At 43.7% G+C, this 26,407-nt stretch overlaps 1 protein-coding gene across 2 annotated transcripts in view; it reads right to left on the bottom strand.

Annotated features, from left to right (window-relative positions):
• The window catches only part of Mov10l1 (Mov10 like RNA helicase 1), a 73,196-nt gene extending 47,181 nt beyond the window's left edge, over positions 1 to 26,015 (bottom strand). Inside the window, exons 1-11 of one of the 2 annotated variants that reach the window (XM_048444892.3) lie at positions 25,875 to 26,015; positions 24,041 to 24,225; positions 19,398 to 19,560; positions 16,362 to 16,474; positions 15,425 to 15,609; positions 10,813 to 10,956; positions 9,995 to 10,221; positions 9,467 to 9,590; positions 7,112 to 7,306; positions 4,273 to 4,387; positions 198 to 375 (exon numbers count right to left, since the gene is read on the bottom strand). In XM_048444892.3, the coding sequence (XP_048300849.1) occupies positions 198 to 375; positions 4,273 to 4,387; positions 7,112 to 7,306; positions 9,467 to 9,590; positions 9,995 to 10,221; positions 10,813 to 10,956; positions 15,425 to 15,609; positions 16,362 to 16,474; positions 19,398 to 19,560; positions 24,041 to 24,225; positions 25,875 to 25,971 (1,726 nt within the window). In that variant the 5' untranslated portion in view covers positions 25,972 to 26,015. The remainder of the gene's footprint in view (positions 1 to 197; positions 376 to 4,272; positions 4,388 to 7,111; positions 7,307 to 9,466; positions 9,591 to 9,994; positions 10,222 to 10,812; positions 10,957 to 15,424; positions 15,610 to 16,361; positions 16,475 to 19,397; positions 19,561 to 24,040; positions 24,226 to 25,874) is intronic. The other variant, XM_085678857.2, reaches the window with a different exon arrangement.
• Positions 26,016 to 26,407: the final 392 nt, after the last annotated feature.

Below are 26,407 nucleotides of genomic sequence, written 5' to 3'. Positions count from 1 at the left end.
GTATAATAAAATATAAAATTTCTGGTATTTGTTGCTTAAGGATAGATAATGTGTAACAAAGAAACATGTATAGCATATACATTAGATCATTTCTTTCTCAGTAAATGTTGCCTCGTGAACAGAAATGGGATAATCCAAGTGCGTGGCCGGTTAAAACTACTTTCTTCTGGCCTCAGGTAATCCACAGTGAGATCTACCTGCATAGAGAGAAGGTCTGCTCTCGGCAAGCCCGGGGACCTCCAGAACCAGCAGATCCCCCTTCCTCTTCAGGACAACGCCACTCATGTTATACTCTTTCAGCTCTATTTCTGCATGGATCTCCTCCAGCCACAGCAGAGTGGAGAACTTCTCCTTGTAGTTTGACATGTTCAAAAGCTGAAAAAAAAAAGAATCACCCAGTGTGAGCACATCCCATATCTATGTCTAGGGAATAAGCACCCTTAGGGTTCAGATGTCTAAACTGCTTACATCCAAGACATCTACTCCAGACAGGATGATTCAGGGTTAGAGGTCATGCACCCAGTCAGCATACCTCCACCTTTGGGCTTATGGAGGACCACAGCACCTCATTGGCCAAAACCACTACCCACTACCACATTCTGGGCTCTCAGCCAACTCTGTTGTCCCTAATCGGTCAGGTCTTTGAGCTATTCTGGAAAGGGCAGTGTAACTTCATGGATGTTTGTGAAAGAGGACAGGCTCTCCATTGGCCTAGAAATAGTGTCAAGGGTCATTTTCCTTCACATCTGAAATAACTGTAAAAATATCTAGATGAAATGGTAAGTTCTTAGAAACATAAAAGATACAAGGACTATACCACAAAGAAACAATACAATCAGAATATAACTGTAACTACTCAGGAAACAGAATCAGAAACCAAAAACTTTTTCAACAAAGGAAATCCCTGGACCTGGTGGTTTCATGAGTGAATTCTAAAAAACACTCTTAAAAATAGGCAGAAATCCTCTTTAAACTTTTCCAGAAGCCCAAGGGAATACTTTATAACTCATTCTAAGAGGTCAGCGTTACTCTGATATCAGAGTCAGAAAGGACATTCTAAAGAAAGGAAAAAAATGTGGTACACACATATAATTCCATCACTCAGGAAATGGAGAGAGGAGAATTGTAGTTTGAGGCTGGCTTGGGCTGCACAGAGTCAGTTATATGAGGGAATGGGGAGGAAGAAGATGAAGGGCAAGAGGAAGAAGGGGATAGAGAGGTGAAAGGAGGGGGAAAAGGGACGGTAAGAAAAGGTGGAGAGAAGAGTGTACTTCACTTGGCTACCCAGCAGGCTAAAGAAAGAGGATCATTTCAGCTCACGAGTTTGAGGCTATTATGGGTAACATAAGTAGATTCTATCTTAAAACAAAACAAACAGAACTTCCCTAACCATACCTCCTGCTCCAATACAGACCAGTATCTCTTATGAATATTGATACAAGGATTGTCACAAAATGCTAACAAACAATGCTATAGTATAGTAAAAGGATTATATACTATGGCCAAGGAGTTCTTATTCTTAGGAGGTAGAAATAGGTCAACCCATGAAAATTAACAAATACAGCAAAGTGCTTAACAGAATGAAGGGAGAAAAGCACATGATCATCCAGATACAGAAAAAAGTATCTGACCAAGTACAACATTCTCTCATGACAAAGTATGACTATAAAAGTCATACGTAGTGATGAAAAACTGAAAACTATTTCCCTAAGATCAGGAACAAAACAAAGACGCCCATTCTCATCACTTCTACTTATTTCTAGAGGTCTTTGCTATAGCAATTAGTTACATAAATGAACTCAGGGTGGGAGCTCTAAGCAGAAACTAGCAGAGAAATGCAGTTTACTAGTTTGTTCCCCTGGCTTGCTCAGCTACCTTTCTTATAGAGCTCAGGCCTACCAGCCTAGGGATGGCAGGCATACTGGGTCTTTCTACATCAATTAGCAATAAAGAAAATGTTTCATGGGCTGGAGAGACGGCTCAGAGGCTAAGAAAACTAGTTGCTCTTCCAGAGGACCTGGGTTCAATTCTCAGCATTTACACTGCAGCTCACATCTGTCTGTTAACTTCATCCCTGGAGATCCAATACACTCTTCTGGTCCCTGCTGACAAGGCACACAGACTATGCACAGACATAGATGCAGACAAAACACACATATACATTAAATAAATAAATTAAAAAAGAGAAAGAAAAAAAGTCCACAAATCAATCTGATGGAGGCAGTTCTTCCCACATGATTTTGGATTGCATCAAATTAGCATCTGAAGCCAACTATGACAGTAAGCATTGTGAGTGTAAAATCATCAGTGCTGAGAAAGCTCTTCATACACACACTAAAATGCCAGAACTATGTTTAAGGCACTAAACAGGAATAGTTAGAAATTCTACTCTAATGCCCAGTCAAACTTCACTTAACTTTGTGTGTATGCATCCATGCACATGTGTACATGTAGGTATACTTACCTGTGTTGGGTACATGTAGCATTCAGAGACTGATGTCAGAATGTCTTCAGTTACTTCTGCATATTTTTACTCTTTTAAGTTTTATTATTATTATCATTTATTTGTTTTATTTATTTGTTTTATTTATTTATTTATTTATTTGAGACAGGATTTCTCTGAATAACAGCCCCTGGCTGTACAGGAACTCACTCTGCAGACCAGGATGGCCTCGAATTCAGAGATCCACCTGTCTCTGCCTTCCAAGTGCTAGGATTAAAGGTGTACATCACCACTGACCATATTATTTGTTATTTTTATGTACAAATGTTTATCTATACCACATTCTTGCAATGCCCACAGAGGCCAAAGAGGGCATCAGAGTCACCTACAACTGTTGTTACAAAAAGCTATGAGTCCCGTATGGGTGCTGGGAACCAAACCCAGGTCCTCTGCAACAGGAACAAGTGTTACCACTAACTGCCAGGGCATCTCTCCAGCCCCTTTCATCTTATGTTTTGAGACAGATTCACTCATTGAACCTGTAGCTCACCATTTCGGCTAGACTGACTGGCCTTTGAATTCCCTTCTCTGCCCTGCCTTATTTGTGTTTTAAACTGGATGATTAAACCATTGTTTCTTTCTTTTCTTTTCTTTTCTTTCTTTCTTTTCTTTTCTTTCTTTCTTTTTTTTTCTTTTCAAGACAAGGTTTCTCAGTGTAGCTTCAGCTGTCCTGGAACTCACTCTGTAGACCAGGCTGCCATGAACTCACAGAGATACACCTGCCTCTGCCTCCCTGAGTGCTGGGATTAAAGGTGTGGGCCACTACCGTCAGGCTAACCATTATGTTTCTTAAGAGCAGAAAACTTAATCTGTACAGTTAAAAACATTGTCATTCATAACATGTGATAGTCTCAAACCTTCCGTTATACTTTCAGCTTCACTCAAAGTTTCAGGCATCGCCCTCTGAAGGTTTCTCACAGGGAATGTACTTCTTGCTGCTACAAATGCTTAGCTTTCCAAGATTCCCTCTGAAATCTAGATAGAAGCCTGTGAAAAGTTCAAGTTATGCTTGTATAGACCCCGCCCCCAGCCCAGCCCATACATTCCCAAGTGGATGTTCCTCAGACTATTGGAAGCTGCATAGCAAGTACTTCCTGGGACAGGGTAGACGTCCCATCCAATGCCAGACCTTAATCAGACCTTTGTTTTCTAGACTTCTCTGCAGCTTCTGAACTCTAAAAGATGGTCTTCCACCTTCCCTGCAAGCAGTGCACAACTCTTTCCCTGCCTGTTCTCCTGGGAAGAACATTTCAGCAAAGGGACAATGCAGAGCACAAGGGGATGCTGAGGGGTTGACGGCGTTTCCATCTGGACCTAAGCTAAAGCATCTGACTCCACAGTCACTCAGGTCTGTGCCTCGCTGCTGAGTTCAGAAGGGCTGAACTTCCTGAGTTGGTGCATATCTAAGTCTTTCCACAGACCCGATTCTCAGTGCTCCTTCACCAAGCACCAGTGTGCTGTCCACCCGTCTTTAGTGTCCTGAGACTCTACGTAAGGAAAGTGGGGAAGTTTCCTGTCCCTGGCACAGTAGACCAGGGTAGACCATAGTAGACCTGGCAGAGCAGAAGGCTGGCTTGGATCTCCCATTCCCACTCATCTTCCTGAGCACTCTTTAACACCAGGTCATACGTGAAGGTGATTCTCGTGTCATCCTGAAATTCCTAGTTACCTATGATGGAAATTACTGACAGGAGATCTGAATCCAACGACTCACCCTGCTTTTTTGGAATGGTGCCTTAGTAGTACCATCCCACAGATGGTTTTCCTACCTCTGCAAGAAGCGGCTGGAAAGTCAGGATGTCAATTTTCTGTTCCACACATTTTTTTAGTCTATCTGGTATTGGATACTGTGGAAGAAAACTTGGAAGTTGTCGCCTTGAATTCCTTAAAAGAAAAAAAAGTTAAATCAAAAGCAATTATATTATGTGTGTATAGCATGTATGTGCGTGTGTGTGTGCATACACATGTGCAGAGGCCTGAGGACAACTGTAGATGTTAGTCATCAGGTGTATCATCCTTGACTTTTAAACGTGGTCCCTGGTTGGCCTAGGATTACCTGATTAGGTGAGGCCAGCCAGCGAGCCCCAGGAGCTGCCTGTCTACCTCCCCAGGGGTGGGATTACAACATGGCATACCATAGTGACTTGTTATTTTATATGGGTCTGGAGACTGAACTCAGTTTCTTATGACTGCACAGCAAGTACTGACTGAACTCCATGTAATTCTCAGTCCAGACTTTCATGTTTATGAGTATCTCTTATCTGTAGTGTATGGGTCCAGAGATGTTGCAGATTTTCTAGATTTTTGTCTCCCCAGGCCGCACATTTACTAGGCACTTTACCTCTGAGCTATACTTCTAGCCCATTATATTTTACTCTGCAATATTTATATAGATTTTATCAGCCACAGAATTTCTAAAATGTAACAAAATCTGAAATTTTTAGATTTCAACATTCAGACATTTTCAGATTTCAGAAGACTTTGGGTTTTGGGTTAAAGATGTTCAACCAGTATGAGGCATTTCCCCTCAGATATTCTGTCCTGTTTCAGAAAGGCTAGAGTTCATTAGTTCATGGAAACACCTGATGTGAAAACCAGACTAGGTCACACTGGGTTCACAATGTATCCCCATACAAGCTCTAGCTTGGCTCTCCAGTCTCTGTAACAGAAGCCAGGCAGATCTGTGCAAGCTGGGGGACCAGACTGAAAAAGTCCCAGGGGCCTGCTCAAACCATGAAGTTCGAAGACAACGTGTCTAACTTCCTCAGTAGCTAAACTCTTCTTACTGCACTTTTAGTGAAGACACGAGTACCAGAAATGATACTGACATATCACCAATAAGAAGATATGTGGAGGGGCTGGAGAGATGGCTCCACTGTTAAGAGCACTGTCTGCTCTTCCAGAGGACCCGGGCTCAAATTCCAGGGGATCTGACACCCTGACACAGACATAAATTCAGGCAAAACACCAATGCACATAAAATAAAAATAAATTATTAAAAAAGAAAGTGAATTTGTAAAAAAAGGAAAGGAAAGGAGGGAGGGAAAGAGGGAGGGAAGGAGAGACACAGAGACAGACACCACACTTGGTAAAAGCTGCCCTGTGTAGAATCTGCTTCAATTGTTTTGCTGGTTCTTGGTGCTATGTTTCTCTGGAGAAATTTAAGCTTCTGCCTTCATCTAGTTAGCGACATGGGAAGAAGTGAGGAGAGATAATGAGGACAGGACAGGGATCTCAGTCCCAGGACTCCTTCAACTCTGATGCAGTTTGTGCAAGTGGAGGGAGCAGAAGTGAACTCTCAGTCTCTCAGCTTCATCGGGTTCCTTGAGAACTCTGCAGGTGGTCTGATTGTGTGACTCTGGGTAGAAATGCTGCAGTCTACTGCAGGGCACCCAACAGTACTAAAGCTGCTGCTGCTGCAACTCAGGACTGTGCTCACCTCTGCAGCTGTAGGGTACTCAGGCAAATGCACATCTGGAAAGCAGGGCACCTAGTAACTGCTAATAACTAGCTGCAAAAAGTACTGAGACATGGAGGGACTAAGACAATTAACATACCTATACATAAGCTGCTCTCTGAGTTTGAGACCAGCCTGGTCTGCATAGTAACTTCTAGGGTAGCCAGAGTTACACAGTGAGACCTTGTCTCAAACACAAAACAAACACAAAAGAGTTCTGCTCACATAGCCAGAAATGAACTCATACAGCTACAACCATTGGTTTTCAACAATGGTATAAAAAACAGTGGCGAAATGACAGTCCTAATAAATCATGTAAGTGAAGAATGAAACAGATCTCCACCTCCTGTTTTCTACAAAAATCACTTCAAAATGGATCAAGACTCTGTGGTAATTTATAACCTCATAGGGAGCAGCACTATTAGGAGGTGTGGCTTTGTTGGAGTGGAAGTGGGGGTGGGCTTTGAGGTTTCCTATGCTCAGGATACCACTCAGTATGTCAGTTGACTTCTACTGTCTGCAAAATGTAGGACTCAGCTCCAGCACTATGTCTGCCTGCACATTGTTACGTTCCCCGTCATGATGATAATGACTGAACCTCTAAAACTGTAAGCAAGTCAATTAAATGTTTTTTTTTTTTATAAGAGTTGTAAGAACCACAACTCTGAACCTATGCTCTAGTCAGACCTCAATCTTAAATGGCATCAGGCCTTCCAAAAGGCTTCCAGTGGCCAAGCAATCTTGGGGCCCAACACAAGCTGTACTGCAATTCTGGGAACAGCTCTAAAGGCCACACCAGCCGACACAGCACAGATCTGCTGCTGATGGTGCAGCTGGGCATCAGAGCTGGGCCTGGCGGGAGTGGATGGCACGAGCCAAAAGCCAATTCATCCTGGCTTCAAAGTGGCCTCGGGCAGAGCCGAGGAGTGCACAGGCCTGGCCTGCACAGACACAGATCAGCTTGTACAAGTTCCATGGGAACACATCCTGCCCCAGGAGCAGTAATGGAAGAGGCTCAAACACCAGCCTTGCCCTTGTCACCGCCTTAGCTGAGGATGAGGTGGAAGGGACAATATGACAGCTGACGGCTCTGCCTCTCCATAGCATATAAAGCTAACAGACAGGAAATCACACAGCTCTCCAGATGGTACCTTTTCTGTGTGGTCACAACAACTGTAGTCTTTGCAGGCACTAACACTTGGGAGCCTTTAGGTTTTTTCCAAGAAAACGGCTCACGCACGGCTATTAATGCCTCCTCACCACTCACGACATTCACTTCAAGATGTCGCCCAATGAGAAAGTTGGAGAAACACAGCAGAAGGAGCTCCTTGCAACGGCCAGGGTTTCTTAGAAGAAAAAAAAAAAAAGAAAGAAATGTAGTCTTCATTATGAATGAGGCAGATTCAATCTGCTTTTCCTTCAGTATTTCAGGAAGTTGTAAATCTGTAACAGCTATGCTGATTTCTTAGTAATTTTTTTACACAGTAATTTTACACAGAAAAGTTTACTTTATAAAACAAGAAATGTAGAATTTTCCAAGTGTGAAGGTTAATCCCAACTGTCAATGTGGTGAAGGTCCATAATCACGAGGGAGCTGGGGCTCTGGATGTTGTTCTTGGTTAGATTAAGAAGACAGGAAAACTTGCTGATTTTGTCTCCATTTCCTGGGATGAGATTCTGAACCAAATAGGAAGGAGAAGCAGGCTGAGCACAGGCATCACTGCTCTCTGACTGATGGACTGTGAACCTAAACAAACCACATTTCCTTTAGGCTGCTTTCATTGGGACATTTGTATCATAACAACAGGAAAAAAAGCTAATATAGAAAATTGGTGCTGAGAAGTGGGCCAATGCTGTGTTAAATCCAAACACCACGTGTTTGTGGCTGGACTGTGGAAGAGTTTGATACTTAAGGCTAGAAAATCCCTAGCACACTGGAAGCAGGGCTTAATGGGCCATTCGGGTGAGTGGAAGACAAAAATGCAGAGGAAAACATGGAGGCAGGGCTGATGGAGATTTCGAAGTACAACAAAGATCCTCCAACAGGATTTGGGCTTAAGGTCATCTGTGTGATTATTTTGGCTAAGAATCTGACCTCCTTCTGCCTCTACCCTGAGAACTTGAGTAGAACTAAATTTAAAGATAATGGACTTATTTGTTTGACAGAGAGGTCTTCAAATAGGAGAGCATTGGGCTGATACTGCCAAAAACTCCTGCTGTTGCCATGACAGAATCTACTCTGTCGTTTTGTTTTGTTTGAGACAGGGTTTCTCTGTATAGCCTTGGCTGTCCTGGAACTCACTCTGTAGACCAGGCAGCTCTTGAACTCACAGAGATCTGCCTGCCTCTGCCTCCTGAGTGCTGGGATCAAAGGCTGCACCACCACATCCTACTGGATTATAACTTAGAACTGTGAGACCAAATGAACCATTTATTCCCCAAGTCACTGTCTTTTTCCAGTATTTTATCAGGGCAACAGGCAAAGTACCTAATACATCAAGATAAATTTACGTGCTAAAACAACCCTTTCTGTAATTCCGAAAGTTGACAGGGAAAACATTTTCAGTATTCACAAATTCTAATCACGTGACGAGCACAGCACTCTTCTTGACTGCTCGCTCCCAGCTGTGACGTGCTAACCTCTCTTCATAACTATTTTTCTCTACCTAATTACTCCTGCTATGTTAAAACTCAGTTAAGCTGTCTCATTTTACATGGGTGACTCACCTACAATACGATGGATTTGAAGTAAGCCAGTCAGATCAAAAAGATTTAAATGACTGTCGATGGGAAGGAAGCCTGCACCCAAATGTCAACCCTGGTGACTATATGTTTGTGAGCAGCCAGAACGGTACATGAGGAGAGAGAACAGGAGAGGAGGCTTAAGCGAAAGGCTAGGGAATGCTATCTGGTTACAGCCAACCAGGTGAAGAGGCACAATGGAGACAATGACTTTCTAGTCTGGGCTGTGCCTGTCTTTCCCCTCCACCTCTCGTTCACTATAGTGTCTTGACAAGATGCCCAGAGGATGGGAAGAGGGGTGTAGATGGATTGAGACCTTGGGGATACCAGGACGCAGTGAAAATAAACTCAAGATGGCTACCATCAGTAGGGCTCAAAGGTAGTGAGGGAAATCACATCCAAATGTAAAGATGGAGTTAGGTTGTCTGCTGAAGATGACTGTGGATCCTATTCTAGGTGGGCAGTTTCTGGATCAATTCTTGTCTATGTATTGGTTCCATCAGAGACAGGAATACATGCTTTAAAAACATAGAACATAGCCAGGCAGCGGTGGCACACACCCTTAATCTCAGCACTAGGGAAGCAGAGGCAGGCAGATCTCTGTGAGTTCAAGAGCCTGGGCTACAGAGTAAGCTCCAGGACAGCCAGTGCTACACAGAGAAACCCTGTCTTGAAGAAAAAAAATACATAAGCATCCAGATGATCCAAGAGAGAAACATGCACTAGTACCCCACAGGAAGCTCTTCCCAGCTCCAAGCACATACTTGGCATGACATACGACCACAATGGAAACTTTCTCCCCTGGAGGAATGAGGCCCCCGGGCCCAGACTCCTGTTTCTTTGATGTGTTTCCTTTTTCTCTACTTTCTTCTTCACAAGCACAGTCATCTAGGGAATGACATTTAAACCAACAATTAGTGGGGAAAGGTAACTTCTTCCTAACAATGTTAGGAAGAAATGTACATGTACACACACACACACACACACACACACACACACACACACATACACACACACTTTTGCAGGTGGCTAACAGAACAGGGAAGCAAGGGAAGAGGATGTCCCCACAAGACCAGCCAGGACTAGGGAAAGGCCTCTGGCACTGGCCATCTCCCAGCTGAGGGTTGCCTGTATCTCCTAAAGCACATGCTGGTCTGTGTCAAGCTGTGTCCAACCCTCTCTCAGCCCCAAGACCGGAGGAGCACAAGTATCCAGATTAAAGAGTTCAGACAAGTGGGCCACAAGGCCAGCTCAATTCCTGGACCTTATGGAGCAACAGCTGCACCATCTACCTGGAGAGTTTTCTGTGTTGTTCACCAGATTGCTCTCTGGGATCTCATCATTTCCGTTTTCTCTGTGATGATTCAATGAATTAACATTTTCACCCTCAGGAACAGAAACAGCAGCCTCCCCTGAGAAGGTCTGTCCTCTGCCCTGTGCCTCAAATCTGAACTGCCGAGCTTTATCCCAGCCAGCCAGTCTGCAACTGACGAGGTCCTGAGAAATCTCTCCTTTATTCCTGGAAAAAAAAGAAAAAAGACCATGGACTGTCAGGAGTTCAGAGCGGAGACTTTATAGTCAACTAAAACCACACAATTCAACAGTGAAGGGTGCTGCAAACATCTTCACCGTGATTGAGGGACATTTTAGGGCAAAGTCTATGGAGAGGGTAATATAGTCTTGTTATGCAGACCAGCCTTCAACTTGCAATAATTCTCCTGCCTCTGCCTCCCAGTGCTGGTGTTGTAGGCATGAGTCACCATACCGCCTTGAGGTGAAATTTCTTTTTAATATTCATTCATTCATTCATTCTAATACATGTGTGGGCATGCACCTCAGGGTGTGCTTGCAGAAGTCAGAGAGTAACTCAAGAGAATCAGTTCTTTGTTTCTTCCTTTACATGGGTTTGGAGGCCTGAATTAGGTTTCTCAGCATGCACAGCAAGTGCCTTTACCCAGTGAGGCAACTCACCAGGCCAAGGAGTAAGATTTTTATAGACTTTCAGAGGAAAAAATAAAAGGCACCATACAGTTTTTACAGATACCTTAAATCACAGTTTAAAAGCAACTTGTACCCGCTCCTTTTACTTGAATCTCCAGGGCATACTTACTCTATCCAGATCACCATTGCCTTGCTTTCTCCCTCCTTCAATGTTCCAAAACTGGTCATTCTCGTAACTTCAATATCACCTTTGTTTTGCAATAAGAGGGCTCCATAGGGATCTTGAGGGGCCTCAGAAACAGCGGCAGGGTCTCTGAAGAACACCCAACAGTGTCAAGGTGCTGAAGCCTCCCTGCAGCGTAGCTGCTCTTCCTCACCTTCCTCCCACCTCCCTGGAGATCAACTGCCTGATAAGATGACAGAGAGGCCAGTCAGGGAGTCTACAAGTCCCACAATTTCTAAAAGAGCATCACAAGTCCCTCAAAGGCTACCAGCAAGGGGTGAAACAGGTGGCATCTGACCTATTCCCATAGAGGTTACAGTGCTGAGATTTCTGTTCTCCATTGCCTCAAAGCCTACAGTGGATGGATGTTGGGAGGAGGAGAGGAGGTACACACAGGGCCTTGCATTCAGAGATCTCCCCAACTTGTATGTGGAGTATTTTTCTTTGCTTTTAATTACAGGACTGCATACTTAGCACTGGTCCTGTAAGAGTAAGATGGAGATGAAAAATTCCCACTACTTAAACATTTCATTGTTCTTTTCTACACTTGCATTTGTCTAGATGGTCAACAACAGCCTGCAGTATGTGGAACAGTATGCTACTTTGTAGCCTACAGCAATACTTATAGAACTGTATTCTATGATATATGCACAATCACTAAGCTGCCTGACCAGTGACATATTTCTCAGAACATATATCCAGTATTAAGCAATATCTGACTGTATGTGAAAACAACTCAAGGAGAAATTTTGCTCTTCAGAAAATAAACTTCTTTCTCTCACAAAGGAATCCTTTGCTTCCTCTTGTCCACATGCTCTGTGATCCAAGCATGGAAATGGGCAGCATGCCCTGGCTCCCTAGGCCCAGCAGCTTCCACTCCATGGTCAAGATAGACTGGGCATGTCACGGAGCAGAAGCAGAACTTCATGAATTCATGGTGGCTGGACATGTGCTACAGCATGAACTGTAGTATTCAGGAAGCAGATACAGGACTGCTAGTTATAGGTCAGCCTGGGCTACATAACAAGACCTTACTATAAAACAAAACTAAACATAACACAATAACAACAACAAAATGTATGGCTTTCAGAGAAGAATTGAGGCAGCATGTGTGGAATGAAGGAGATAAACCCTTCAAGAGGCTGTGACACTCATGGACTTAGTCAGGCCCACTGGTCATACATGGGCATTGCCCCCAACTCCATGGGGAAGAATACCAGAGTATGAAGGACTGAGAAACAGATATAGAGCTGAGGCCCATCAAGACCCCAGGGTGAGGCCCAGTTAGTAAACTAGCCTGCTTTACTCTGGACTCTGTGCCTTGGCAGATGAACATGTGAGAGAATGAGAAGTGAGGGCCATGTTTTGTTTCTTCTTCCAGAAAGTAATCAGGATCCCATGAATAAGAGAACTGGGCTCCAAGTAGCCAGAAACAAGTATCTTCCAGCATTAAGATGTGGAATCATTTCTAGCCCCACAAGGTGAGTCCACCCTCTACACCCCATCAGACAAGTGCTGCCCACCAGCTTGTGTGGGGCAGAGCTGTCTCAGACACTGGACTAGGTGCTAGATGTGGGGAAGAAAAGTAGACGAAGCACTAACTGGTGTTTCATGGAGGAAACAGAACCGTGATTAGAAGAATGAAAGGCATCTAAGGGAGCCTACTAGTGGTCATTGCAACAAGAGACAAGGAAGCCCAGAAGACAGGCACTGTTGCAAATAAAGTACAGAAAAAACTCAGACATAGGATATCTAATCACTGTAATAACCTACTATGTCAGGCAATGGTGGTGGCACACACCTTTAATTCCAGCACTTGGGAAGCAGGGGCAGGCAGATAGATAGATCTCTTTGAGTTCAAGGCCAGCGTGTTCTACAGAGAAAGTTACAGGACAGCCAGGGCAACACAGAAAAACCTTGTCTCACAAACAAACAAAAAAATTTTGCCAGGCAGTGTTGGCCACCTTTGATCCCAGCACTAGGAAGGCAGAGGCAGGCAGATCTCTGAGTTCAAGGCCAGCCTGGTCTACAGAGCAAGTGCCAGAACAGTCAGGACTAATGTTGTACAGAGAAACCCTGTCTCAGAAACAAAGAAAGAAAGATAACAATAACAGCAAAAGAACCTACTACATTATATATATATATATATATATATATATATATATATATATTTACTTTTGTGCTGGGAGTGTTTTGCCTGCCTGATTGTTTATGTGCCAGGTACTTAAGGAGGTCAGAGGAGGTAGGGATCAGATGCCCTGGGGCTCGAGTTACAGAGAGCTGTGATTTGCCATAGGATGCTGAAAAAAAAAAAGCTGGCTCCTCTGCAAAAACAAGTGCTCTTAATCACTGAGCCAATTCTCCACCCCTCAATATATATTTTTCATATTGAAAGGACAACAGATTAAAACAAAAAAAATGATGTTAGATATGCTGGTGCATGCCCTTAGTCCCAGAAGTTGAAAGGCAAAGGGGGCAGATCCTTCTGAGTTCAAGGCCAGCTTGGTCTATATAGGAAGCTCCAGGCCAAGCAGGACCATATAGTGAGACATTGTTTAAAACAAACAATTTAACAACAAACTTCATATAAAAGTTGGGCTAAATGTGTAGCTCAGTGGACAGAGTGCTTACTTAGCATACACAAAGCTCTGGGTTCACTCCCCAAATGGTATGATTGTATATGCCCCTTTATTCCAGGTTTTAGGAGACAGAGGCAAGAGTATCAAAATTCAAGGCCATCCTCAGCTACATAGTAAGTTTGAGGCTGTCTTAAGACCCTGTCAAATAAAATAGGTGAGTAAAGAATAAAATTATAAAATGACAACTATTATATGGTTTTAATATGATTTGTCCTTTACAAGATGGTGCGAGAGAATTGTCTGTATTCTGTCAATCATGTATTTTAATAAAACGCTGATTGGCCAGGCAGGAAGTATAGGCAGATCAACCAGACAGGAAGTAGAGGCGGGGCAATGAGAATAGGAAAAGGCTAGGGAGGAGAAAGCTCCCTCTGCCACTCCTGCGCAGACCACCGAAGAGACAGGATGTAACCTGCCCAGCTGAGAAAGGTACTGAGCCCGTATGGCTAACATAGATCAGAATAATGGGTTAAGATAAGTCATAAGAACTAATAAGTAGCCTGACCTAATGGGCCAATCAGCTTTATAACTTATAGAGTTCTCTGTGTGGTTGATTTTCTTTGGGGTTTGCTGGCTGTGGGGTACCGGGCGGGACGGAAACCCCAACAAGCCGGCCCCCTCATATTACAACAAGACTCATGCTGAAATTTAATCTCTACTATGAAGAGGTGGGATGCTGCCCCTACCCAAACAAAACAAAGTAAAGCAACAAAGAGGTGGGTCCAGATAGCACTTTTGGGGACTGAATCCCAGGGCTCTGTCCTCATGAATAGATTAAACTCAGAGTAATGGGTTATCTCCAATGGGTCCATTATATAAACCAATTTAACTAGGGTTCTCTTAACATGTGATGCTTTGTGCTACCTCAGGACTCTGCTGACCAGAAGGCCATTTCTGGATCTGGGGTATAGCTCAGTGGTAGAGCATTTTCCTAGAATGCACAAGGCCCTGGCATCAATCCTTAGCACTGAGGCTGGGTGGGAGAGGTGGAGGGAGTCCCATCATTAGATGCAGCCCTTGATCAAGGACCCAGGCAAAGAGTCAAAATAAACCTCATTCTCTTGTACCTGACCCAATCTATGGTAATGTGTCATCAGCAACAGAAAATGAAGGAAGACAATCACTACCAAAAGAATAAGGATTAAGGAATTCTTGGGGCTGAGCATAGTGGAATACACCTAAAGGAGGCAGAACTAGGTGAATCTCTGTGAGTTTAAGACCAGCCTGATATACATAGAGAATTCCAGGACAGCTAGAGCTACATAATAGAGACCCTGTCTAAAAAGCAAATAAAAGGAGACCCTTGAATATTCTACCTTCAATCAACCACAAAGAAGACTCTTTTAACCACCAGTAAATACAGGGCCTGGAATGTCAACTATTCTGGCTTAATAAAATACAGCACACATGCTCAAAACAGGAGTACGTTCTGAGAAATGGGTCACCAGGTGACTGTATGCTTGTGTCAATATCACACTATACTTGCAAAGACCTAAGCAGGCCACAATCAATGTCACTATGTGATACACTCTTTAAGGAAAATTTTAAACCTACCTTTCTCTTATAGTCTCTCTCTCGTCTCTCTCTCGTCTCTCTCTCTCTCTCTCTCTCTCTCTCTCTCTCGCGCGCGCGCGCGCGTAATGTCATGTCTCACATGGAAGACAGAGGACAACTTATGGGAGTCAGTTCTCTCCTAGTATATTAGTTCTAGGGACTGAACTCAGGCTATTAGCCTTGGCAATGAGTACTTTTAGCTGCTGAGCCACCTTGTCAGCCTGGTGGTATGATCTTATGGGACAAGCATCATATATACACAACCCATGAATGACTGAAACGTTAGACAGAATTTGACTACAACTCTTAAAAATATAGTTAAAATTGGCCTTTTTATTTCCAAAGAAGAATGGTTTGGGTACCACCTCTTCACGGGGGTCATGCACAGTGCTCTCCAGATGTAGCATGACTGGCTGCTCTCCACCACCACAGCATTGACAATGTCGTGCCTCCTTGGTATGTACCCTTCCGGCAGCTTCAGAGAGTTCAGGCTGAAGAAGATGCTGTCCTCTATCACCCCATTCCTCCCACACAGGCTGGAAATGCAAACCTGCAAGTGCAGTGCTGAATATTGCTTCAAAGTGTCTATGCACAAGGGACACAGTTCTCAATACTTATTTCTCTACTCTGACTAACCCACTCTGGTCTTGCAAAGCCAGCAAAGTCCAGTACAACATGGATGCACACGAGCCTGGGAGTTTTCAGGCTAAAAAAGAGATTTTTGGTGGTGGCTGACATCTTTCCCCAACTGCTCTATCATGGTCCAGTTCAAGCATCTGCCTCACCCTAGTGCAAACTCAATGCTTCCACAACCCATGTCATTCCCTAAATCGCCAGATGACAAGGAAGTCCAAGGCCCTCAATTTCTCATGTATATGCTTTTTCCCAGACACCTTTAACACATCCAGGCAAATGCTGTAAGCCAGGTCTTAATTATACAAGCATGCTGCTGCCTCTACTTCCCTTTAAAAATAGTTATTTTCTCTGTGTGGGTGATTTGCCTGGATGTTTCTGCACCATGTGCACACAGGGCCCTTGGACATCAGAAGAGGGAGTTCACTAGATCCTTTGGAACTGGAGTTCACAGACAGTTGTGAGCCACCATGTGGGTGCTGGCAAAAACCCTAGGTCCTCTGGAAGAATAGCCAGTGCTCTTAACCACTGAGCCATCACTCCAGCCCCACATCTACTTCCTTAATGAAACACAGGCTAGGACTGAGCTTTATCTATGCAGGCTTACTACAGCATCAAGGAGAATCCCTGGCAGCAGTTGTGGCAGAAACTCACTCATCAGCACATTACCTTGTCCACACGCTTGTACCGCAGTGGCTTCACTGAGATTGCCTCGCTGCTCCATGTCCCTGGTCTGATCCAGTACTCAGCCTCTACCCAGTCTCCCTTACATGGGCGGAAGCCTGAATGGCCAAAGAAAAAGCTTCAGTAAAATTCAAATGTACAGTGCACTCTGAAGTCATGACACATTGAAATAATTTCTGGTCCACCTTCCCTCATTTCTCTGTCATGACCCAATTCATGTAACCCCTTACCCTGAAGCAATCCATGCTCTCACATAGTTAAATGGAGCAGAGTGTTGGGTACCAACCACCCTCCAGTCTCTAAACAGTGGCTCTAACCTTCCTAATGCTACGACGCCTTAATACAATTCCTTATCTGTGGTGACCCCCAACTATAACATTATCTCATTGCTACTTCATAACTCTAATTTGCTGCTTTTATGAATCATAACGTAAACATCTGCTATGCGATCACTGAGGGGTCACAACCCTCAGGCTGAGAACACTGCTCTAAAAGCACAGAGAACCCAGTGGTCAGTCTCATGTCAGGCCTGTTAGCTCAGATCCCCAACCCCATGAAATCTACTCTCTATATTTTGTCATATCAAAAATATTTTAACCAGGTATGGTGGGGCACACCTTAAGTCATAACACACAGAAAGCAGAGGCAGGTAGATCTCTGTGAGTTCAAGGCCAGCCTGGTCTACACAGAGAGTTCTAAGTTATCCAGGGCTTAGACAAAAACAAAACAATAACAAAACCAAAACCAGAATAAAATCCCAAAGAACCTGGGCTGTGAAGACTGCATATGCAAGATGACCTGTGTTAAAATCACATAAAATCTAGGTGTGGTGAGGGAGGGTGAGGGAGAGAAAGGGAGACAGGAAGGGAGGGAAGAAGGGAGGGAAGGAGGGAGAGAATGAATGTGAAGTCTTGGAATTAGACTAATTTCTAATTAGTCTAATTTCTAATCCTTAACATAATTCTGCCATTTTGTACTGTGTATTTATGAAACAGTGTCCTCAGCTTTGAGGACAACTCTGTAGAGTCAATTCTCTCCTTTCATCTATACAAGATTCTAGGGTTCATACTCAGGGTGCCAGGGATGCATAATATACACCTTTACCTTTACCCATTAAGCAAACTGACCAGCTTCAGGTGTAGGTCTTAAAAGCAAAAACCAAGACCCCAGGAATATCAGAGATGAGAACAACTCAAGTAGTGGCTTTAACGAGAAGGAATGTGAGCCAGGCGGACCTCGCTGGGCTGTGTCTGGTGCTAGAGTCCTGGAAAGCCTCTTAGTCTACTACTATTTGGACCCCATGCTTTGGGATCTTACCCAGTCTTTCACATTGTATTCCTTTCAAGGATGTTATTTTGCTATAGTCACTGGGTTTTATCAATCATGATGTTAGTAGAAAATTTCACATCTCTGAGCACACCTCTCACCCTACAGAAGAACCTTTGCCTCACCGGAGTTTTTCTGTGTTAGAAAATCCAAACGCCTCTTTACCTCTCAGGTACACCTTCTGTACCTCTAGTGAGGTAGAACAAGGCATAAAAGACCAATTATTAGATGCTCATTCAGAGGCATCATTAAAGCACTGTTTTTACTGCCCATTTCTAAACATGACTTCACTTGCTACCTTGAGCAGGATGACCTGGAGAAAGAGCTGAAACAATCAGTTGTTGCCCTTACCAACCTGCTGACTGCCATATACACTTCTGTAAAATCATGACACCCTGCCCCCACGCCTCCTACCTTGTGGTTTTAAAGTCTAAAATGAAAATATAAACTGGAGCCGATACTGAGGCCTTTCAGGAATTATCCTGGTTTCGGGTCACTAGTGACATCACTCTTCTGACTGCCACTGGTGTCAGAGTGCTTATTCCAGAAAGATTCGCTCAACATAACCCATGGCCGCAGTGTGAAATACATCTCCCATCAAGGCTGCACTGGGGATGGCTTCCAGTTGGCATGGCTGAGGGGTCTAAACAATCACAGACAGCCTTCTTCAAAATCCCCAATAGCACCTGCCAATTTCATTTTGGGAACCACAGGTCCAGTGAGAGTGGCACCCAGGCTATAGGTGCCACTGATCCCTCATCTTTTGACACGTCAGCCTAGTGCTGCTTGACAGCTCAGAAGTCACTCCCATGGTAACGGTTCCAATTCCCTTCCAGTTTGCAGTGGGCACACCTTTTGGCCCGAGGTCTCCAATGACTAGCTACTGGACACTACGCTACTACACTACTAGACAGCTGTTGTTAGCATACACAGAATTAAACTTAGTGAATGACAAGAGCAAATTATTTCTTTAGGTACAAAAGTAAAAATTTAGCTTGGCTAGAAACAAATGTAACTAAAAATGGAAAATGAAAAAAAAATGCAAGGTGATCCAAGTCTTACTTTAATGAATGCAAAGTATCTTAGAACTATTCGTAACCACGTGTAATGTCTCAAACCTGTAGTCAGACCAAGCACTCAGGAGACTTTGGCAGGAAAGGGAGATCACTGCAAGCTCTATCCTGGTCTACAATGTGAAACCCGGTCTCAACAAACAAAAAGAACATTTCTTAGACCAATATACTGCTCCTATATTAGCAACACACTTTTTTTGTTTGTTTGTTTGTTTGGTTGGTTGGTTTTTGTTTTTTCAAGATAGGTTTCTCTGTAGCTTTGAAGCCTGTCCTGGAACTAGCTCTTGTAGACTAGCCTTGAACTCACAGAGATCTGCCTGCCTCTGCCTCCCCAGTACGTGTGCCACCACCACCTGGCACAACATACTATTCTTGTATTAGTGACCAGTGAATGTGTTTGAGAGATAAATACAAAATAAGTAAAAGCAGAGTTTAAATCATGATCCCCCCCAATCCAAAGTCTACCCAACATTCAAGAACCCCTGTGTGAGGCCAACACCTGGCAGCCATTCTGAAACATGACTGTTTCAATAATACATGTAGTCAATTCAAACTTAATACATAAAAATTACTAAAAGAGAACATTTAATCTTAAATATGAAACAGAAATCCATTTAGCTACCTTCACACACACTCTCCAGAGAGAAGTATGTGGTCTGGCTTATGTAACCAGCACCTTCCAACATGGAAGTCACACAGCCAATCAGCACTCTGGGTCTGGAGTCTGCCAACCCTTTGCTAGAGTTTTTGTTATCATCTTCCCATTTATCAGAGACAGCTTCCACCTGTAAGACAAATGAGTGACTCTTTACATCATTATAAAGAAGAATAAGAAACAAATTACAGGCAGGACTGGGGCGTTCAAGAACAGGTACAGTGTTCAAGAACAGGGTTCAGTGTCTTAGAGAGATTTGCTTCCTGATTCACAGAAAGTGCCTCATGAAGGCACTTTGTAAAAAAAGAATTAAAACAAACAGACACCCAGATTAAGCTGGATGTGGTAGAGCATAGTTTTAATTCCAGCATTCAGGACACAGAGGCAGATGAGTCTCTATTAGAGTCCTGCCTGGTCTACGTAGTAGTCCCAGGTCAACCAAGTCTACACACTGATACCGTCTCAAAAAAAATTCTTTTAGTTTTGTGTGTGTGTGTGTGTGTGTGTGTGTGTGTGTGTGTGCGTGTGTGTGTGCAATTGCCCATGGAAGCCAGAAGGCAGAATCTGATCCACCGGAGTAACAGTTGTAAGCCAGCTGATGTGGGTGCTGGGACCCAAAGTATGTCCCCTACAGGAGCAACAAGCACTCCTACTGACAGCTCCTGGAGAGTCCTTTAGAAGGACATGAATCTTACACATAAGCTCGCATGAGCCAGTCACTCCTTAAAAGCTTCGCCTGTTGCTGGCATAACTGGATTATCAACATGGAGAAGAATGAAAATAGGCCCACATCTATCACCATGCACAAAACTCAAGTCCAAATGGATCAAAGACCTCAACATAAAGCCAGCCACACTGAACCTCATAGAAGAGAAAGTGGGAAGTACACTTGAATGCATTGGCATAGGAGACTACTTCCTAAATATAACCCCAGCAGCACAGACACTGAGAGAAACAATTAATAAATGGGACCTCCTGAAACTGAAAAGCTTCTGTAAAGCAAAAGACATGGTCAACAAGACAAAACGACAGCCTACAGAATAAAAAAGATCTTCACTAGGGCTGGAGAGATGGGCTCAGTGGTTAAGAGCATTGCCTGTTCTTCCAAAGGTCCTGAGTTCAATTCCCGGCAACCACATGGTGGCTCACAACCATCTGTAATGAGGTCTGGTGCCCTCTTCTGGCCTGCAGACATATACACAGACATAGTATTGTATACATAATAAATAAATAAATATTTAAAAAAAATCTTCTCTAACCCCACATCAGACAGAGGTCTGATCTCCAAAATATACAAAAAACTCAAGAAACTGGACACCAAAAGATCACATAATCCAGTAAAAAAATGGAGTACAGACCTAAACAGAGAACTCTCAACAGAGGAATCTAAAATGGCTGAAAGATACTTAAGAAAATGTTCAACATCCTTAGTCATCAGAGAAATGCAAATCAAAACAACTCTGAGATTCCATCTTACACCTATAAGAATGGCCAAGATCAAAAACACTGATGACAACTTATGCTGGAGAGGTTGTGGAGAAAAGGGAATACTTGTGCATTGCTGGTGGGAAGGCAAGCTGGTACAACCCTTTTGGATGTCAGTGTGGAGATTTCTCAGAAAATTAGGAAACAACCTTCCTCAAGACCCAGTAATACAACTTTTGGGTATATATCCAAAGGATGCTCAATCATGCCACAAGGACATGTGCTCAACTATGTTCATAGCAGCTTTGTTTGTCATAGCCAGAACCTGGAAACAACCTAAATGACCCTCGACCAAAGAGTGAATAAGGAAAATGTGGTACATTGTGTAGTACACAATGGAGTACTATACAGCAGAAAAAAATAATGACATCTTGAATTTTGCAGGCAAATGAACAGAGCTAGAAAACATCATTTCGAGTGAGGTAACCCAGACACAGAAAGACAGTTATCACATGTACTCACTCATAAGTGGTTTTTAAACATAAAGCAAAGAAAACCAGACTACAAATCACAATCCCATCTAATCTACATGGGAAGTAGAAAATGACAAGCTCTCCTGAGTAAATTGGGAGCATGGGGACCTTGGGAGAGGGCTGAAGGGGTGGGGGAGAGGCAGGGAGGGGAGCAGAGAAAAATGTAGAGCTCAATAAAAATCAATAAAAAGTGGGGGGAGCTTTGCCTGTACTTCTGGCCACCATGGGTTTCAGAATATAACATACTTTTGGAGACATCTGTATAGCAATTCCTTTTGAATAAACAGAAAAATATTCAAGAACGTATTAGCAAAATGAATGTAACGGCATATAAGGAATATATACCACGAACAAATATGGTTTATCCCAGACTGCAGAAGTAGTTAAACATTTAAAATTCAGTCAACATATCACACTGATAAGAGAAAGAAAAAAATTAAGTGAATATTTCCATTGATGTATAAAAATCACTTGATAAAATTCAAACCTTCTAGGATAGGGAAGAAAGGAAGGATGGGATCTAATATGGCCAAAGCATATAGCAAACTTGTATAAAAGTGTCTTGGGACTAAGAGATGGCTAAACAGTTAAGAGCACTGATTGTTCTTTCAGGACCCGGGTTCAATTCCCACAACCTACATAGCAATAACTGTATTTCATTTGTATTTTAATAAATAAAGTTTGCCTGAAGATCAGAGAGTAAAACAGCTCCACCGGTCAGCCTTACACATCAAGCAGTGGGGGCACACACCTTTAATCCCAGTAGCCACACTAGTGTGCCACAGACACCTGGCAGTAGTGGTGCACGCCTTTAATCCCAGCCCTAGAGAGGAATATAAGAAGTGAGGAGACAGCTCTCACACAGTCTCATTCTGAGATTCCTGGAGGCAGGATCACCATTTCAGACTGAGGTAGAGGTAAGAGCCAGTGGCTGGCTGTTTTGTTTTTCTAGCCTTCAGGCTGAACCCCAATTTCTGTCTCTGGGCTTTTATTAATCATGTTACAAATAACCATCTGTAACGCCAGTTCCAGGGGATCTGATGCCCTCTTCTGGCCTTGTCATGCACTGCACACACAAGGTAAACAGACATATGTGCAGGCAAAACATCCATACACAAATTAAAAAAAAAACTCAAAAATTTTAATGTCTTTATAAAAATTGTCACCATGCAAGGAATAGATGCCACAATAATTTTATATTTAAAAATTTTCAGGCTGGGAGTAGTGGCACACACCTTTACTCCTAGCATTCAGGATGCAGAAGGAGGTAGATGTTTTGGAGGTCAATGTGGTCTACATAGCAAGTTCCAGGGCAGCCAAGTATACATAGCGAAATTCTGTCTAAAACAAACAAAAAATCTCAGCAATCCTTTGCAATACAAACAACGAAGCAGGAATAAAAAGGGAACTTTTCCAGCACAGTAAAGGAACATAAATAAAGGAACATGCCATGGTTAGCGTCGCCCAATGATGGATGATGAAATGCTTTCCTCCACTATCAGGAAATAGGCGAGGGTGTCCACTCTCCTCGTGTCTATTCAACACTGTACTAAAAGTCCTCACCAAAAAAATTAGGTAAGAAAAAGAAACTAAAGGTTATATCCAAATTAAAAAATTAGAAAATTATCTTTGTTCACAGATGCATGTATAAATTCCTAAAGATTTCACATTCTTAAAAGAAAAAACCAAGTGATTAAAGCTATTAACTGAATTTGACAAGGTACCAGTCAAACAATTTGTTTTGTTTCTATGTTCTTACAATAAAGAATACAAAATAGAAATTAAACTTCAAAAAGAAGCTGGATGTGGTAATACTAGCACTTGGGTGGCTAAGACAGAAGATTGTGAACTCAAGGCTAGCTTAGGTTTTAAAAGAAGCTCCATTTTTTTTTTAAAAGAATACTTAGGAATCAACAGTCAAGGAGACAAAGATGAAAAACTTAAACATGTAATTACACTAAATGAAACTATGTAACAAAATCAGCAATAATGTTGAGAGCTAGTGGTTAAGAATTCCTGCACTGTTATCATCAGGTCTAGAGTGCAGATCCTAACATCCATGTAAACAAGTTGATACAATGTTGCTAATTTAATATTAATTTGATCATTTTGTATACTTTAATCTATCAATTCTACTTCTAAGACTTTATGCTATCAAAGAACTATTTTTATATAAAAAAGAAAATTGCTGAATAAAAGCCACTGATCATTTTGATAATCAAATGTTTTGTTGCTGTTGTTTTGTCTTTGTTTGAGACAGGGTCTCACTAGGAAGCCTTGGCTGGCCTGGAGCTCACTATGTAAACCAGGTTGCTTTAGAAGTCACAAAGATCTGCCTGCCTCTACTTTCCAAGTGCTAGGATGGCCGATCTTTATAATTTTAAACAATTATTTTTAAAACACTGGAGAAATTTTAAATAAACATTAAAGAATAGGTGACACAGTATAAATTTATAGGAAAACTTTGTTTTCTGAATTACAAATTTCTATGTCTGAATTATTCGCCATTACCATTATTTGTGTTTTAAAACAGAAATCTCTATAATGGACAAAAGCTGTCCCTCCCAGGCACACTTCACCACGGCCTTCTTGGCTGGGCCATGTCTGAGAGTCACGGTGAAGGGTAACTGCTCCTAGCAAGCTAAGACTCACCCTGATTGCTTTCAGTCCATTCGACACCTTGTTTTCTTCAACAACGGCAATAACCTCCTGCCCAACATTCAGAAGGACTTTGCTGGTCACAGCATCATTGGAAAAGTAGATCAGATCATCAATCATGCCATAATCACTGCAGTATCTTGTCACAACGCCCTGCACAGTTTTCAACCTGGTATCACCTGGGACAAGTGAGCAACGAGGTTACATTAATAACAAAAGATAATCCCAGAGCCAGAGAGAATGGCTCAGTGGCTTAGGGCTCGCTCTTCTTCCAGAGGACCCAAGTTCAGTGCCTAGCACCCACAGGGGGTGCGGTGGAGTGTCATAACCATCTGTAGCCCCTGAGGATCTCATACCTTCTTCCGGCCTCTGTAGCTACCACACCCATAGAGTGCGCTTGTTCGTTCGTTCTCTCTCTCTCTCTCTCTCTCTCTCTCTCTCTCTCTCTCTCTCTCTCTCTCTCATACACACACACAATTTTAAAAAGTCAAATCCTACTACAATTAAACTATACGGAAAAGGGCAAAGTATGGGTATCCATGGGGACAGGAACTTATTGACTGGATTTGAGAACTGAAGAAGCAGCCATTGAAGTACGTTTGAAAGAGTGATTTTGAAGACAGGATCCTAGGTTCTGAGGGACACAGGCAGTGAAAGCAGGGAGAGCTTTGACTCCAAACTTAGGCTGCCTGGCTTGACTCTAGCGCTTCTACCACGTGTAACCCTGACGCGGCCCTTAACCCTTTACACGCCAGCTACCACCTATGAAATGAAGGCAGTAGCTATCACTACATGACAGCTGTTGGATAATTAAATGACAGAATACACGCACAGCGTGCAGATTTGTGAGTGGCTAGCACAGGCTAGGGTGCCCTGTACATGATCAGGTGTACGTGGGCATCCGAGGAGGCCTAGACATGCGCTATCTGTTACCATCTCATCGCCACCTTAGACACAGCCTATGAGCGCAAGGCTGCAAACGCAGCAGTGAGGGCCCACCAAAGTGCATCTCCTCAAGGAGAGGAGAGAGACCCGGCCAGCCAGTGATCCAGCGTGGGCTGGAGCTGCAGCCACCACCTCTGAGTCCCCATTACACCTTTCCCTGACCTCTCACTGGCAATTAAATTCTCAGCCCCCAGGCCACAGGACACCTGTGGAGCCAGTGCCTCATGAAAACCGGATCAAGCTGTGGCTGAAAGCCTCTGTTCTTGTCCTTCCTCATGCTGTGGCCCTTTAATACAGCTCCTCATGCCGTGGTGACCCCCACCATAACATTATTTCATTGCTACTTCATAACTGTAATTTTGTTACCATTGCGAACCATAATGTAAATATCGGATATGTGACCTCCCTCGGGGTGGCGAGCCATAGGCTGAGAGCCATTTCTTTGGAAGGATAGCGTTATTTCCGCATGTTACATTTTGCACATTAGCACACCTACATACAGGCCTTTATCATGCTGCGCTCAGCAACTCCTTTTGGGGAGAACGAGGAAGCCAGTGGCAGCGACCCAAGAGTAATAAGGCACGCCTTTAGTCCAGCACTCAGGAGGCAGAGGCAGGCACATCTCTGTGAGCTCGAGGCCAGCCTGGTCTACAGCGTGAGATCCAGAACAGCCAGGACTACACAGAGAAACCCTGTCTTGAAAAACCAAAACCAAAACCAAGAAGCATGAGCCAACCTTTGCCTCTAAAGGCCTGTTCTTGGGCCACACAGAAAGAGGGGAACACCAAAGAAGGCACCCTAGCATGACCCTAAGGGGTCACAGCCCTCCCCACCTCCCAGACCTGCCGAAGGGCTTCCTGCTGGGGGCTCCTCGAGCCCTTACCTTCCAACAGCTCCGGCCCCAGTTGCCTGACCTCCTCCTCGGGGAGGTCCTCCCTCCTCCAGAAGAAGGACACCAACTTGGCTGCGAGGCGTAGCATGGCACCCACTCAGCTTCCACCTCGGCCCCAGGAGCTTGCACGCCACAGCCCCGCCCATTGGCCACTACGCAAGCGCCCCTAGAACTCAGCCAATAGGCTTGTTGTGTCTGCGCCTGCGCCTGCCTGTCCTAGGACTCAGCCAATAGGATCCTTGCATATGCCGTGAGCCACGACCGTTAGCAAGGCGAGTTTGACGGTTAGCACGTGAGGGAGCCCCGAGGGCCTCGTGGAGGCCAAAGAGACTTGACATGCGCAGTGTCCTGACTGTAGGGGGGGCGGGACTTCAGGCCGGATGGATGCGGCATGAAGCTGGGGAGGGCTTTTCTGCTCAGTCCACTTAAGTAAAAAATGAGGCCCAGCTGTGGTGGTGGTGGCGGCACATGCCTTTAATCCCAGCACTCGAGAGGCAAGCAGATCTCTGTGAGTTCGAGGCCAG

Source organism: Myodes glareolus, chromosome 19, assembly GCF_982192425.1.
Source record: "Myodes glareolus chromosome 19, mMyoGla1.1, whole genome shotgun sequence".
In the NCBI taxonomy this organism is placed as follows: Eukaryota; Metazoa; Chordata; class Mammalia; order Rodentia; family Cricetidae; genus Myodes; species Myodes glareolus.
The sequence above is the reverse complement of the archived record's forward strand: the minus strand, read 5'-3'. Positions and strand labels throughout refer to the sequence as shown.